Raw genomic sequence first — 17225 nt, 5'->3', positions numbered from 1 at the left:
AAACTATCACTCAGGCTCATACTGCATGGGAGAGCTATCACTTGCAGACTCGGGTGGAACAGCTACAGTGCAGACTGGATTATTTTCGTCCCGCCTGTGATATAACTTTAGCATGTTGATGTGACATAGTTGCTTGCTCTTTCTACGATCTGGTGTGGCGATGACATAGCTGACATCACTGAGTTTCTTCTCCACGAAATAAGGGCCACTAAACTTGGCTTGAAGAGGTTGCCCATGAACTGGTAGCAGAATCAAAACCTGATCTCCTGGCTGAAAGTGGCGTAACCTGGACTTCTTATCATACCAAGTCTTCATCTTCTCCTGAGCAGCTCCTAAATTCTCTCTCGCCAGCTGTAAAGCAGTGGACAGCCGTTCTTTGAACTTCATCACATACTCCAGCAGGTTGACGTCATCTTCCTCCGACAGCCAGCATTCCTTGAGTAGCTTAAGGGGTCCTCTTACTTCATGGCCAAACAGTAGTTCAAAAGGTGAGAAGCCCAGTGATTCATTTGGAGATTCTCTTGCAGCAAACACAACGAATGGAAGACCTTTATCCCAGTCTTTCTGATGTTCCAAACAGTATTTTTTGAGCATCGATTTGAGTGTTTGATGGTATCTCTCCAACGCTCCTTGGGTCTGGGGATGGTAAGCTGAAGACGTGATCTGGGAGATGCCCAACTCTTTCAGAGACTGCTTGAAAACATTTGACATGAAATTACTTCCCGGTCGGACTGTACCTCCTTGGGCAGACCAAACTTTGTGAAGAACCCTAGCATTTCCTTAACCACGTTCTTTGCTGAGATGTTTCTAAGTGGAATGGCTTCAGGATAACGAGTAGCCATATCAATCATGGTCAACACATAAGAAAATCCTGAAGAAGTCTTAGGAAGAGGGCCCACAATATCCACCAACACACGGGTGAAAGGCGCCTCAAAAGGAGGAATGGGAACTAGAGGTGCAACCTTTTCGGTCTGATTACACTTTCCCACAACTTGACAGGTGTGACAAGACTTACAATACCAGGAAACATCCCTGAAGATACCTGGCCAGTAGAAGTGTTTCAAAATGCGTGCCACAGTCTTCCTCACTCCAAGGTATCCTGCCAAACTGGAATCATGAGCCACTCGAATGATATCCTGCCTACAAACACGAGGGATGACAACTTGATGTACAACCTCCCATTCACAGTCGGCTGATGCTGTTGGGGTCTCCACTTCCTCATAAGTACTCCTGACTTTACATAATAACAAGTAGAAGCACCGGCTGACTCTTCTTCACTGTAAGCAGAGTTAGCTAGACCTTTCAACTCAGGGTCAGCAACCTGCAACTCAACCAACTCTTGACCAGACAAATTATCAACACTACGGGGTACTGCCTCATCTGGTGAGTGGTCCAAATTAGCAAGAAAAGTGTCAGCTAGGATAACATCATCATCATCATTATCCTCTAAATCACCAGTAACTTTAGACTTAGCCCTAGTGACAGCACATGCAGGGAACACATCAGGGACATCACAATCCCGGGACACAGTCACTGGCTCACTAGACAACTGAGGAGCTGGACACACTTGACTTCCACCAATATCATTTCCAAGTAAGAAAGTTACACCTGACATTGGGAGTGTCTCAACCAACCCAACCATAACAGAACCATTAACAAAACCAGACTCTAAATTCACTCTGCACAGAGGAACAGAGAAGTAATTATTCCCTACACCTTGTAAGATTACAGTTTCATCAGAGGAATTAAAATTAGAGCCTAGAACACTGGTCAGCATAAGGGATTGGCAAGCACCTGTATCACGATATATTTGAACTGATTTCCTGTCATTACTGTCCAGAGGACTGACAAAACCATCAGACAGGAAATTAGCACATGAACTCTTGAGAGTGTCACCCACGTTACTGCTCAAAAGAGGAGCTCCATCATGAGAATTTAAGTTACCCCTCAAAGCAGGTTCAGTTAACTCAGTTAAAGAATTCTGGGAACTCTCAAGAGTGGACACTAGACCAATTGACTGAATATTTAAAGACTCCTTTTTGTTCACATCACGCTGTCTCCTGAAACATCTCTCCGTAGTATGACCAAGCTTACTACAATAAGTACATTTACTTTTCTGAAATCTAGAGGTGAAGCTGGTATTTACTTCCTGAGAAACATCATCCTTATTCTCTTTCCTGTTACCTGTACTCTGAGTAGAGGCAACGTACTTACTCTCAGCTTTCCCTTTTTCTCTAGAATATCTCTTGTGAGTGAGAACATACTCATCAGCTAAAACTGCAGCATCAGACAAATTATCTATTCTTTTCTCATCAAGATATAGGCTTACATCTTTATAAATACACCTTTTGAAATCCTCCAGCAAAATCATCTGCTTAAATTTACCAAAATCAGAATCCACATTCTTAGAATTTAACCACTGCTCCAACAGATCTTCTTTGATTTTTGCATACTCAACATGGGATTGCTTATCTTGCTTATAAGTTGTCCTAAATTTTACTCTATAAGCTTCAGGAACAAGCTCATAGGCCTTAAGAATCAAGCTCTTAACTACATCATAATTATCAGATTGATCCTGAGGCAAAGATGCATAAGTTACTTGAGCTTTACCGGTGAGAACAGTTTGAAGGAGTACTGGCCAATACTCCTTAGGCCAATTAAAACCTGTAGCTACCCTCTCAAACAACTGAAAATACTTTGTTAAATCAGATTCATTAAAAGGAGGGACAAGTTTAACATTTTTAGCCACATCAAAATCATCAGAGCAAGATGATCCAGTTCCACCTTGTTTCATGCGATACTCATGGTCTGCCTGAATCCTAGCAAGTTCAACTTGTGCCTGTATCTGTGCCTCCTGAATCCGAGCCTGAGATTCCGCCTCCTTAGCCTGAGACTCAGCCTGCTTAGCATTTGCCTGAAATTCAGCTTCTTTAGCACGAGCCTCCTGCAGAGCTAGCTGTAACTTAGCTAATTCAATCTGCGTTTGCTCATTTGGAGGAGTTACATTAAACAAGCTTTTATTAATCATGCCAACAATTTGATCTTTAGAATGATGAGAGTGAACTGCAATTCCCAATTGTTGAGCAACGAGCTTAAGTTCATTCTTTGTTCTGTTTTCTATATCACACACTGTTTGCACATTTGACAAAAAATCTTTGGCTTCATCAAGTGTAGAAATAGTAGCCATCATGAATATATCACAGTCACAAAATATCAAACAATATCCTTATGATAATATCCTGAATATCCTGGCGAGGTCGCCAAATTTATGTTACGGAACAGAGAAAGATAATGTACACTTTAAGTGAGAATACGAAGAGTCACTACTGTCCCGTAAAGTTCCAGGTTCAAAACAAAAGAGTTAGGTAAAATTACAAGTTAAAGTTTAATGCTTAAACTAACAACAAAACATTCAGGACTCATAAGGATAATGTAATGGCAAAAACAGGTTAAATATATGGTTAACTGCAATAGCCTCTATGAACACAAAATTAGCAAGAGTAAATTTATCTAAGTCAGCCCTGATAAAATGAGATACCAGATAATACTCAGTGAATGCCAGATAAATAATTACAGATACAAACTATTATCAAAAATGACTGACATAAAGAACCCTACATGAATTACAAAAACTTCACTAGGCCTACAAATTAAACTTATGCTATACAGTACAAGAAAAAAATACAACAACAGTTATACTCAAATTACACACAGCTGCTAGATGGTTGGAGACTTCTTGAGCACTCACAATAATAATAATTGTACAGGGGAGGACAGAGATGTGAACAAAATGAGGAGCAGATCTAAGTGGCAATGATGCAGAGACTGAGCTCATTATATAGGGGCCAGCAGAGCCTGATACAACTTGTAATAAGGACGCGCAAATGAAAGCGATGGGGACAAACGGTCGACAATCCCGCACTGAATAACAGAAAGGACGACTTACTCTACTATAACGGTAGAAGGGGGGGACTGAGGCAGAACACGCTCGTGATCAAACATGCAGCATACTGTGCGTTAAAATTACACAAAGGATGATGAAATCATAGGCTATGTAACAATATATATATATATATATATATATATATATATATATATATATATATACATACTTTGACTTACAAATCGATGTTACTGTGTTTTTATATTTTACAGAGATGCCAGTATTGCTTAACTCTGTCATACAGTAGGGCACGGGGAAAAAAATCCAACCGTTCATAATTTTTCAAAGCAGGTTGCATCCAAGTGAAGTCTAACCATTCACACTATTAACGATGCAGTTTGTGTCCAGCCATAATGAACTTCGGTATTTTTTTGCCATAATTATCGGTTTGGTCCTAACCTGTGAGGTGGATGCAGTTCAGGCCCGGATAATGTGGAACGTCGATCAGCTATTTCCCCACACCCACGCACAAGGGTCCCTGAGCCAATTTGCCCTCGCATGTTACAGCCTGTGGAAGTTCCTTTACGCCTGTGAACAGCAACGTTAATTCTTTCGTTTTTTCACAATGATTCAGGTAAATAAACAATCTTTATCAGTGGAGTGTTGAAATGTTTATATATCTCTAAAATATCGGCGTTGAATAAACAGGTGAAAAAAAAAAATGAAGTTTATTTTTCCTTTTCTTTTCATTTTTCTTCTTTCATTACGAGGATCATTTATTCATTTATTGCATGTAGTAATTTCATAACAGTACAGTTAAAAATAAGGGTAGGGGAATGAAACTATTGGAAACATTTTATGATGCTGAGCCAGCCGCTAATAAAGTGGCTGGGTGTGGTCATACCGTAAGATATTCCTGTTCTGTACGCCATAAAGATCTTTCTAATTGAGCTAGAAGTGTCATTTTTTTTACCAAAATCATCGTAAATCAATGCTCTGCAACTTTAATAAAGTGTTGACGAAAACGGTGAGAAATCAGCACTGAATAAATTGAGTGAATGATAAAACATGGTAATTTACTTTTTTTAATTTGTAAGGAAGATCATTTATTCATTTGAAACATGTAGCAAATTCATAACAATACAGACATAAATATGGGCAGGGGCAGTTATAAATAGGCGCACATAAATGAGTGAGGGGTGTGTGGCGTGTAAGGTCTGGGCCAGCCCGTGGGAGTCATGTAGTACTCGGAAGCGGTTGGACGCAGGTTGCGTTAAGAGTTTGAGGGGGTAGAGGCTAGGTGAAATACTATATCTGAAAATTTTAGAAAATTTTCTGTTCATTTAGGCAGGCCTTCTTAGTAGTTGTGTTAAGTATTACAATTCGTCGACTACTGGGTAATGGGCATTTTTGTATGGGCACCTACCCAGGTCGAGAACAAAGGTCAAGTACACCAGGTATGCTAATAGTTTTTTTCCCCTCAAAATCCATGTTTTTGAATTATTATTTAAATGATTATTATGATGTAGAGGGGTAAAAGAACAAGGTTTGCATATCAAGTGACAATCCTAGACCAAAACTCAGGGTATGAGTCATCTTTACTTCTGCATCTTGATGCCCTCTGATACCCTGAGGGTACTTACACTTTGGAGGGAATATCTGTTGTTTTATTGCCTTCAAGGTATATGTATATCCTCAGAGGACCAGGTACCAGAGTCTGTTTAGGTATAAATGTATTGACATACCACAAAGGTCATAACAGCAGTACTACAATTCAGGTAATTTTAGATATATGTTTTGAAAAATTGCAGTATATCATTTTCAGTTGCTGTCTACTTTCTTATCATTAAACCTAGGATCATGAATTTTTGTCAACTTCTTAACCCCTCCATGCTTGGCTATTTTTACCACAGTCGTCACCTCAGTACTGGCAATTTCCTAGAAACCATTGAAAATTGCTTGTTTTCAAAACTTACTCTCTCGGAAAGTATAGCATTTAGGGAAATAGATTATCAGCCACTTTACTCAACAGGTCTTCTCCATGCAAATGAAAGTATCCCCTGGTCTGTAGGTCGTTGCGCTGATGAGTAATGACGTGAGGAAGAGAACTAATTTTTGGTGCAAGAGCAGGACGTATTCGTGAATCCGCCTGTGGCGCTGACTATGGCTTTGCTCTTAACGTGATAACATCACAACTAGATAAACTAGACACTGTTGCATTTAAGGCATGCCTTATGGCACCATCATTGAGCCCTTTTCTAGTATTCTTGGAAAGAGGCTTGGCAGGGGTGGATGATACAATTGGCTACAGGCAGCGCGGACGGAATCAGACGAACAGGAACATGAAGACACTGTTGTACACCTGACAAAGGCATGGGACAGACTGGTTTTCGCTTGTGTGCTATGGAGGGACTCCCTCCCTACCCTTTGGTGCTAAGATGAGATGGTGACTGGTTCAAATGGTAGTGGGAAGACACTTGTGTGTACAGCCGCTACCTGGCAGCCCCATGGAAGGCAGATTGTGATGTGTATAGACGTTACCTGTCTGTCTACATGAAAATTATTTTTTTTTAATGTCACATATTTTAGGAGTATGGGATATGTTCAAACTGCTGTTTTTTTTTTTTTTATTTTTTTTTTACACAAACATTTATTGAAAATCTGGGATAATTTTTGTGATTCTCTCTATAGGGACTTTATATGGAAATACTTTCAGTCAAACTGATGGAAAATTGTAGGATATGATAGATTTTGAAAGTTCGCAAAAATTGAATAAAACCACCAAATCACATTTTCATCCCCCCCAAAATATCATTCCAGAAAATTGAAAACTTGTCCAAAACACATCTCTTGAAAGATAATATTTATGGGAAATTTTTCATTCCTCCGCAACCCTTTTTAGTATTTCACCCAGCCCCTCCCTTTAACTTGGAAACAGAACAAAAATTAAGAAAATTACTATGAAAACCCTTCTCCAGCTGTACCCCTAGGTGTCAACAATCCACTCAACTATTTACCAAGAGGTACTTATTTCCTCTTGAATCTATTTTCACTCAGTGACATATTTCACATATGAACTATTTTCATGGGCCAGTTTTCTTCATTGTACCTGGGTTCTTTATGTACCTTTCTTCCTCCCTATGTATATGTGTATATTCCCCCTTGTTCTGTACATATTTTCAGCATGGGTCTGTTTTTACACTTGGAGCTATTCTAACCATTGATATAATTTCCCCCTGACACTGTATTTTACAGATGGATCTTTGTTCTCTCTCATGGGACTATTTTCTCCCCATGGCCTATTTTTACCCATTGGATCAATGTTCCTTCTTGGACACATTTCCACGGGGACATAATATGATCTATCTTTCAACATGGACCCATTTCTACCAAGACCCTATTCATCTTTCTACCTATCTATCTATAGCCCGACTCACTAATCACGCAAAGGTGGTCACAGACAAAACGCCTCCAAGTCGCTCTGTCACCCACCATTTGACTGACCTCCCCCCAACTCACTCCGCCCTCCCTCATATACCTCTCAACTTCGTCCCTCCAACTCACCTACATACACCCTCTTAGTCAGCCTTTCATTCTCCATTCTCTCCACATGCCCAAACCAACTCAGTGTATTTCTCCTAATTTTCTCAACAACATCCACCCCACAACGTTCCTTCACTTTTTCATTCGTCAACCTGTCCCTCCATTTCACTCCACATGCTCCTCTCAAGTAACTCATTTCCACTGCTTTCACTCTTGACTTGTTCCCCTCTAGCAAGGTCCACGCCTCGTTTCCATACGTCAGGGAAGGGATCACAGTACTATCATGCAGTGACTTCTTAACTTCCATACTCACCTCCCTATTTCTCATCACTGCTTTCAGTGAACCAACAACCTTCCTTCCCTGCTGTACCCTATTCATCCATGGAACAATTTTCCCACTACCCACCCGACCCACCCAACCCTACCATTCAACCCAACCATGCAGGCAACCCACTCATCCCATCATGCTCACCCATTCTGCCCCCCCACTCCACCCCCCCACATACCCACTCTGCCCACCCTACTCACACCACCCACTGCACCCTTCCTATCCTCCCCACCCATCTACCCACCTGGCCACCAGATTGAACCAACAGGATGACTTGCAAGTTTACACACACACTTCTCTCAGACATCCACCTTCCCATCTTAGCAAACCCACTACAACCGCCCCCGGGGTTAACCCTACATGACTGATCAACAAGCTTTTGGATTCTTCACCTTCAGTTCTGTTCCTACTTGTGGCTTCAGTCCAATCAGCCGCTCTATTTTTCATTGTATTTCCCTTCTTCTTCTTGTTCCAATTCCTTTCTTTCCCCCTTGTCTCCTGCTAGGCTTCCCACAGCATCATTAGCCACCTCTGGCATTTATGCAATGCAAGGAATTTGACTTACATCCAGTCTTCAGGGAGTCTATTAGGTCCCACATCAGTTCAAGCTGCTCTATTAGATGTCACTACCTTCTGCAGAACCAGTCGAACAGGGCTGTACACCCAAGGTGGACGAAAAGCTGCTGACAGGTAGAACTGGAGCTCCCATTTCATCAGCCCTCAGGACTAGCTTCTGACCAACCCTCATAGCTGAACTTTTTCAGTGTTTCAGGAACAGTTCAATTATTCTTGCATGCTCTCCAGTACAAGTTCCTCTAACTGTCAACATCAAACTGCAAGCACATTACACACTACACTTCCTATTTAAAATTTTTTAAAAATTCGCATCTCAACACAAAGCCTAGGAGTCGCAAGGGGTGGAGGACCATAAAAGCCCCCTACCATCTGCCCCTCTCCCAGTGACGACCAGATGAGTTGCCTGGAACCACTGTGACTCAGTTCTTCTTGGTTTCTGCAATATCTGTGGCCTTTCCTCAAACTTTCTCTCAGCTGAACACCACCTCTTCTCATCAAAACCTCACCTTCTCTTACTCACTGAGACTCAACTGTCTGAAACGACTGATAACAAACCATTGTCTGGCTCCTTCTACTTTCTCTTTATTCATTTTAAAGTCAACAGTGGCTGTTGTGTATATGAACACAACAACATATCTTGCTCCTGTGTTCCTGAACTTGAATCTTCTGAATACTCTACTCTCTGACTTCGGCTTTTCTCTCATTCACTGACTAAATATATCAGTGCTGTTTACTTATCCGTTAATTCTATTGTCAATGAAAATTATTTGACTCTCTTACTTCTAAGATGGAAGACATCCTATCAATTTCTCCTTTCTCTGAAATCTCCATTCCAGGTGATTTCAATGTTCATCACCACCTTTGGCTCTCCTCTTCTTTCACTGATCCACCTGGTGAACAAGCTTACATCTTTTCTATCCCTAATGACCTAGAGCAGCTTGTACAGCACCCTACCCATATCCTGGACCACCTTGGAGAGAGTTCCAACATAGGTGACCTCTTCCTTACAACTAATCCATCTGCTTATGCAGTTAATCTTTTCTCTGTTGTGGGTTCCTACGAGCACAACCTTATCACATTAACCTGTGGACTCTCCTGAGAAGCAATGGCTGTGGCACTTTGGAGCTGTTGATTGGAAGGCTCTCAGGCAGTACTTCTTTTATTTTCCCTGGAATGATTATTGTTTCCATGACCAAGAGCAATCTGAGTGTGTCTCGCATATTACGGAAGTTATTCCCTCAGGCATGGAAGCATACATTCCTTCCCCTTTTTCTGTGACTGATGCCAAAAAAAAAAAAAAAAAGATCTAATCATGCTTCTTTTAAAGCTGTCTATGACAAGAAGAGTGCCTATAAAAGGGACCATAGCCAACCTACCACTGAATCTCATCTTTATGTATCTGCTCGGAATCATTCTAAGTCTGTTCTTTGCTTTGCCAAATATAATTTCATTTGTACAGTACTAAATGCTTTGAACTCTGAAACTCAATTTCTTCCCTGTCCTTCTGGCGCCTAACCAAAACCTTTCTAACAACTTTGCAGCAGCATCCTTTCCTCCTCTTTTCCACCCTGATGGGTCAGTAGCTGTTTGTTCTACTAATAAAGCAGAACTCTTAGCTCAAACTATCTCCTCCAGTTCCACCTTAGATGATTCCAGTGCTGTGTCTCCTTCACTTCACCCTTTTGACTTCCTCCTTGCTGACATTAGAATGTTTTCAACTGATGTATTTTCTACCATCACTGCCCTGACTACTTACAAGGCATATGGGCCAAATGAGGTCCCTCCTTTTGTCCTCAAGAGTTGTGCTTCTGTGCCTACACCCTGCCTAGGCAAACTCTTTTGCCTCTGTCTGTCAACTTGTACCTTTCTTTCTTGCTGGAAGTTTGCTCCTAATCAGCCTGCATCAAAAAAGAGTGATCATTCCCAGGCCGCAAACTATCGCCTAATTGCTTTAACAACCTGTTTTTCAGAAGATTTACAATCTGTTCTTAACAAAACAAAAAAAATGTTAAAAATATTTTCCTATCACAACTTTATTTCGAATCATCAATATGGGTTCCACCAGGGACACTCCACTGGCGATCACACCTCCCTTTCAGACTCCTGGTCATCTTCTTTTCAAGACTTTGGCTAAAGCTTTGCCATTGCAGGTGACATCTGAAAGGCTTTCGATCTAGTGTGGCATAAATCTTTAATTTCCAAGTTGCGCTCTCACAGTTTTTTTCCTTCTTTTTTGTTCCTTCATGTCTAGTTTCCGTTCAGGTCGTTCTAAAGCTGTTGCTGTAGATGGCCACCATTCTTCTCCTCGAGCTATTAATTGTGGTGTTCCTTAGGGTTCTGTCCTATCACCAACTCTTCCTTCTGTTCATTAATGACCATCTAAAATGTACATCTAACCCTATCCACTCAAACGCTGATGACTCCACCTTTTACTCTTCCATTCGCTTCCCACAGTGTCATCTCAGCAATTACTCCAGCAAACAAGGGATGAGCCTATGGCACACCTAATGTCTGACCTGACTAATATCTCTGATTGGGGTAAAGGTAATTTTGTTAATTTTAATGTTTCAAAACTAAGTTCTAACGTCTTTCAACCCATCAAAATCTTCCTCAGGAGTACCCACTAACTTTTAACAATATCCAACTACCTCCTGCATCATCTTCAAATATACCTGGGGTTTCATTTTCTCTGGATTTACCTTGGAAAGATCATATTATCTTTCTAGTAAAATCTGCTTCCAGGAGATTAGGTGTGCTAAGTCCACTCTGTGCATTCTTTACTACCAAACAGTTGTTGACTTTATACATGCAGAATACAACTCTCATGTGTGGGGAGGCTCCCCACACATATCCCCTCTCAACATGGGTTGAGTCAACGTCTTTTAGTTTCATTAACTCTCCTTCTTTTATTGCTCCATTCAACCTCTGTCTCTTCGTCACACTGTTGCATCTTTATGTCTTTTTTTTTTTTGTCTCTACATCAAAGGTCACAGTTCCCTTGAACTGTCTGCTTGCATCCCTCCATTACTACAGCGGACGTGAAGCCCCCATCTAGCAACAAACACTCGTCCCTTTTCTGTCCAACTCCCTAGTGCAAGAGTTAACCGTTGCTCCCAGTCCTTAGTTTACTGGTATGCAACTGATCATCTCTGGGACTGCCTTCCTCTGTCTGCATTTCCTACTGTCTATGACCTCCAATCTGTCAAATGCAATGTGTCCAGACATCTTGAATGAACATATCTTGAATTTGGCTCTATGTTATCTAGTTACTTTTTTTTTCTTGGATGAAAGAATCAACCCGGCTACAAGTGTATCAATCTGGCCACAAGCTTATTACTTTCATAGTTTTCTTCCAAAGAGCGGAGCAGACATAACCAACCAGAGCAAGGCCTGCAAAAGAAGTCTGGGACAAGAAATTTAGGCTCACCATCCAAAACATCCATTACATATCTGCGATTCTTTGGGTGCCTGGCCAATGGCATTTGTCACCAGGTGTTCCCCACTGTCTCTTGAGCTGATAAGAACCCCTTCAAGCAGGGACAAACAACTGAAATACCCCATGTTATGACGAGGAAGAAACCACACCACATGGACCTGAGACCCATAGTTTAAACCAACAGGTTGCCAAAAAGACAGTCATTGAAGAAAAGACATGAGAACCAGCAGTCAAGAGAACGAGCGTGAGAGGTTCATTGACGATAGGAAGGAAAACACTGACTACTAACCCCCGAGAAAGAGGTGAGCTGCCGATCAAAGCTATCAAAGTCCACTTAGTACACTAGATGACTGTTAACTTGTCTGCCATAGGACAAGCCTTCTGGAAAAAACAGTGGAGTGGTGATCTGCGGTTTGTTGCTGACTATCTGACCACGTTATAGGTAGTAATGATTTAACATATCAATATTGGATCTGACCTGACGGAGAGAGACAGAAGAGATAGGGGTGATTCACACACACACACACACACACACACACACACACACACACACACACACACACACACACACACACACACACACATACACATACACACACACACAAACACACACACACACACACACAATATACATATATATATATATATATATATATATATATATATATATATATATATATATATATGTGAGAGAGAGAGAGAGAGAGAGAGAGAGAGAGAGAGAGAATGCTCACATGTAATGGGACTTGGCCAGCTCCGAAACTGTCTGGATGCGGCTGGGGTAGACGGGTATGGTGAGGACGGCCACCAGGTTGCTGCTGTAGACAACAGCCAGGATCTCCACCAACAGCCACCAGGACATCAGCCATACCCGTGCCCACCATATACGCATCTTCCTGTCATCCATGGCTTGACCCAGCAACACAGCAGCAACCTGTAAGTACACAGAACACAATATGCAAATTAACCACAGGAAAAATGAAAAAAGAGACCACAAAAGATCGTATATTAAGTCGTCAGATAATGTGACACAGAGACAGGAGGGTGGAGGGCAAATAAACTCACCTGCAAGAGGGAGGGGCACAAAGGATAATTGGGAGATTTCATGTTTAGACGAGTAGAATATGACAAGGATGGCAGATAACGCTCTCCGCACATTTTTAGCCTTCTTAAGAGGTTAGTCAGTTAGTTTACTTTTATAATTTTGCTTGCCTCTAGATCACATTCCATACCATATGCTGCGTATTGAAAATGTTGAAAATGAAATCCAATGTATTTATAAGCAATGTAATTAACCCGCCCAATCCCGACGTTTTCTGAGCTTTGGTCCGCCCCAGTCCCGGCTTTTTTGGACCATTTTTTTTTTTTTTTGCTCAAACATTCGCTTTTGGTCAGAAACTAAGGAAAATCACAAAGAAAGGTGTCCCTTGGGTCCAGAAATGGCTTACCTGGAGCACGTAAATTTGACAGGTACTGCCATGCTCTATGAGTAGTCTTTTCGCCGTACGTTTTCTATGGTGGCACGGGTACTCTGAACTGATGCAGTATACGTTTATTATCATGTATTCATATGTTGGAATTATGTATACCAGAAGTATATTGGGTTTTATACAGAAAAAAATGAGAAATAAGGTATGTACCATTGTGCAACCCTAGAGAAATCGGTCGATTATGTCACCGATGGTAGCAAACATCGTTATTTCATCAGCTATTGTATTTTTTCATGTTCCATATTACTTCCACAATAACATCATACCATTTTCAACTTTACATAATTGTTTGTACATATTTTGAGGCATTATGACAAGAATTAGCATAAAAGTAGTGCTTATTTACCAAGTGAGATCATTCTATTTCATGCTTTTTTCAACTCAGATTCTATTCTTTCACCTTTTAGATTACTTATAACATAATATATAACCCACTTACATGTTATACAATTAGTTTTATAGATGTACTTGCTGCACGAAAAGAATTAGCATAAGAATAGCGCTTATTTACCAAGTGACAACTTGGTCTTTCATGCTTTTTTCAACTCAGATTTTATTTTTTCATTTTTTGATTACTTATAACATATTACCCATTTACATGTTAGACAATTTCTTTTACAGAAGTACATGCTTTATGAAAAGAATTATCATAGAAGTAGCGCTAATTTACGTAGGTAAATCATATCATGTCATTATTTTTTCACCTCTGAATTTATTTTCTCCCCCTTTATAGTACTTCTCACATTACATTCTGGCCTTTTCCATGTTTGACATTTGCTTTCACAGTAGTACACGATTTACAGTTAGCGATATCAAAATATATATATATATATATATATATATATATATATATATATATATATATATATATATATATATATATATATATATATATATATATACAACTTCCTATGATTAGTATCACATAAGATAATATGGCACTATTATGATACTCAGCGACACTTTATCGCGTATGTACAGGCCTTACCACACTACACACACTTTCAATAGTGCCTGTTATTATGATTCTCACAGTTGCAGGCAGAGAGCAACGTTGCACTCCACACACTCATACCTAGTGTCTCTTCTGACCTGGGTAGGTCGTAATGTAGTGTGCCAGCACACGTGGCATCTCTGCTGGGGGTAGGGCATGTTGCCTTGGGGAGGAATTGTGCTGGGGTAGTGGCGGCCTGTTAGCCGTAGGGGATTTTGGCGGGCTGTAGGTGGCCGTGGTCTGCGGGTATGCCTGTCCTCTGCATACCTTGCGAAAATCTCGTGGGCGAGCTGTCTGAGAAACCCCTCAAATGTTTCTATCACTCCGGTCGTCATTGCGTGGAGGTAATGTGCATTGAGGACCGTGATGTCCAGCAGGTGGAAGAAGAGCTTCTTATACCACTTCATCGTGGTCCTGGCACAATCCACACTGGAAATCATTGAGTCTGACTGATCCACGAGCCTCATGTTGATGTTGTAGTCCAGTACAGACTCATGTTTCCAGATGTGGCACCTCCTCTCACTATGGTGAGCGACGGAGTCTGTACGGTGCATGAGGGGTCGGTGGACAGTAGAGAGGAGGAACACTTCCCTGTTATGATACCACAGGGTGGCGAGAATGTTGTTCGCTTGAAAGAACACCACCTCATTCCTGTCCAGCTTTTTCCCCAACTTGACCATATGACGTCGATTTCTTTTCATTGTCCCACAGACTTCGGTGTCGTGTAGGTGGAGGAACCTAGCGAGAAGAGGACTAGTGTACCAGTTACCCAGATAGAGGACATGACCACAATGAAGGTAATCCTCTATCATTGTCTTCACCACAGTCTGTCTGTGCGCCCGTGTACAGGACCATGTCCTGCACATAACCAGTCTTACAGTCACACATAACAAAGATCTTGAACCCGAAACAGTGTCTTTTGGTGGGTATATACTGGCGAAAGGCAATATTGCCTCTCCACAGCACGAGACTCTCGTCTATGACGAGGTCTCTGTAAGGATAAAATGAGGAGCGGAACATTTCCCGTAGGTGATCAGAAACAAGCCTAATTCTCCTCATTATATCAATATTATTAGCATTTGCTGGATCGTCAGCATCAAAAAAGTGGAGGCTGCTGAGAATTTGTTGTAAGCGATTCCTACCCATCACTTGCCCCAAAAAGGGGGTTAGGGTCATAGGATCAGTCGTTCAACAGGCCGGAATATGATTTTTTTTTATAATACCCATCAAAAGCACCAGGGCAAGGAACACGAAGATCTCACCTAGGCTTACTGGATAATCGTACTGCTGGGTGTGCCTGCTGGTTGTGCCCTGAAGCTCACTCTCACGGCGCTGGCTCCCTGCGAACAGATTTGTTTGTTCAACAATTTGTTGAACAAACGGCTCCCCGAAGTAAAGTTTGAAAAAATCTAGTCTCGTGGAGCTAGCGTTGATGCCGGGAGCAGTGCAGCCAGACCACCACTCCTCTGTAAATGGGTGAATGATGGGAGTGAAGTCGCTCCCATCTACCCAGTCCCACGTGACATTTTCGTCCCCAGCCACATGCCCATCGTCGTGTTCCTCAGGGTGGGGAGGGGATGGTGGTGGTGGAGGTTGGGGAGGTGCAGAGCGGTCCCTTTCCCCACTCGCACTCCTCTTACCTCTCCCCTTTCCTTTTCCCTTTCCCTTCCCTTTCCTTCCCTTCCCCACTTCCTGGGGCTGTGGGGAGGAAGTAAGGGAATGCAGAGGGTCGAATGAGATGCTAGGGAGCGGCTGCTCCTCCCCTCCACGCTGCACAAAAAGAGCACGTGGACGTGTTGCCGCTCTCACAAGACTCTCCCTACATCGCACCTGTCCTCGCTCTTCCGGCCCACCACTTCCGGTTTCTCCTGGCGTAACCCTTCCCACACCACTATATAGGTCCTGCCCTAGGGTCATAAGGAGGACCATACCTGTGGAACAGTCGCGATGTTACTTCTAATATAACATATTACCCCTTTACATGTTATACAATTGCTTTTATAGATGTACATGCTTTACGAAAAGAATGAGCATAGCAATAGCGTAACCACGTGAGTTCAGGTCACTCGAAATCTAATTATTCACCTTTTATAATACTTCCAATATAACATATTACCCCTCTACATGTTATATATATATATATATATATATATATATATATATATATATATATATATATATATATATATATAGAGAGAGAGAGAGAGAGAGAGAGAGAGAGAGAGAGAGAGAGAGAGAGAGAGGTGGGATGGTGGTACACTAGGAGACAGCTTATCCCTAAATTGGTGGCTAAATTTAGAGCCCTTGGGGAATTTCCCACTCATCTTACACCGTGAACAGAATTCTTCCTAGCGCTTATTTACATACTGACTATATGTTCTGTGGCTTTCAACTTAGACTATTTTTCAACTTACATACTAACTTTACAGTAACTATACAATTGCTTTTATAGATGTACATGCTTTACGAAAAGTATGAGCAAAGCAATAGCGTAACCACGTGAGTTCAGGTCACTCGATATCTAACTATTCACCTTTTATAATACTTCTAATATAACATATTACCCCTTTACATGTTATACAATTGCTTTTGTAGATGTACATCCTTTACAAAAAGAATGAGTATAGCAATAATGCTACCACGTGACTTCAGGTACCGTCATTATTTTTTCAACTCAAAATCTAATTATTCACCTTTTATAATACTTCCAATATAATATATTACCCCTTTACATGTTAGACAAGTGCTTTCACCTTCTGCTAACTCACACCACGCCTAACACGAACACCACGTGGACGTGTTGCCTCCCCCACACCACTCTCGCTTTCACGAATCTGTCTGCGCTCTCCCGCCCCAACACTTTCACTTTCTGCTGTCCTAACCATCCCCACACCACTACTTCCTGCCACAGAACACATAGAAGGAACATACCTGTGGAACAGTCGCGATGTGATGTCTGTCCCAGTCCCACGTGG

The 17225-nt window shown here is 41.5% G+C and overlaps 1 protein-coding gene across 1 annotated transcript in view; it reads right to left on the bottom strand.

The window, feature by feature from the left end:
• Positions 1–17225, bottom strand: part of LOC145397955 (glutamate receptor ionotropic, delta-2-like) — a 150288-nt gene that overhangs the window by 104577 nt on the left and 28486 nt on the right. The window contains exon 3 of the mRNA XM_080270932.1: positions 12501–12700. Coding sequence (XP_080127058.1) covers positions 12501–12700 — 200 coding nt within the window. The remainder of the gene's footprint in view (positions 1–12500; positions 12701–17225) is intronic.

This window comes from Coenobita brevimanus, chromosome 44, assembly GCF_032717465.1.
Source record: "Coenobita brevimanus isolate Jiangsu-jjx chromosome 44, ASM3271746v2, whole genome shotgun sequence".
Classification (NCBI taxonomy): Eukaryota; Metazoa; Arthropoda; class Malacostraca; order Decapoda; family Coenobitidae; genus Coenobita; species Coenobita brevimanus.
Note: the sequence above shows the minus strand (reverse complement) of the source record. Positions and strands in the feature narration are given on the sequence as shown.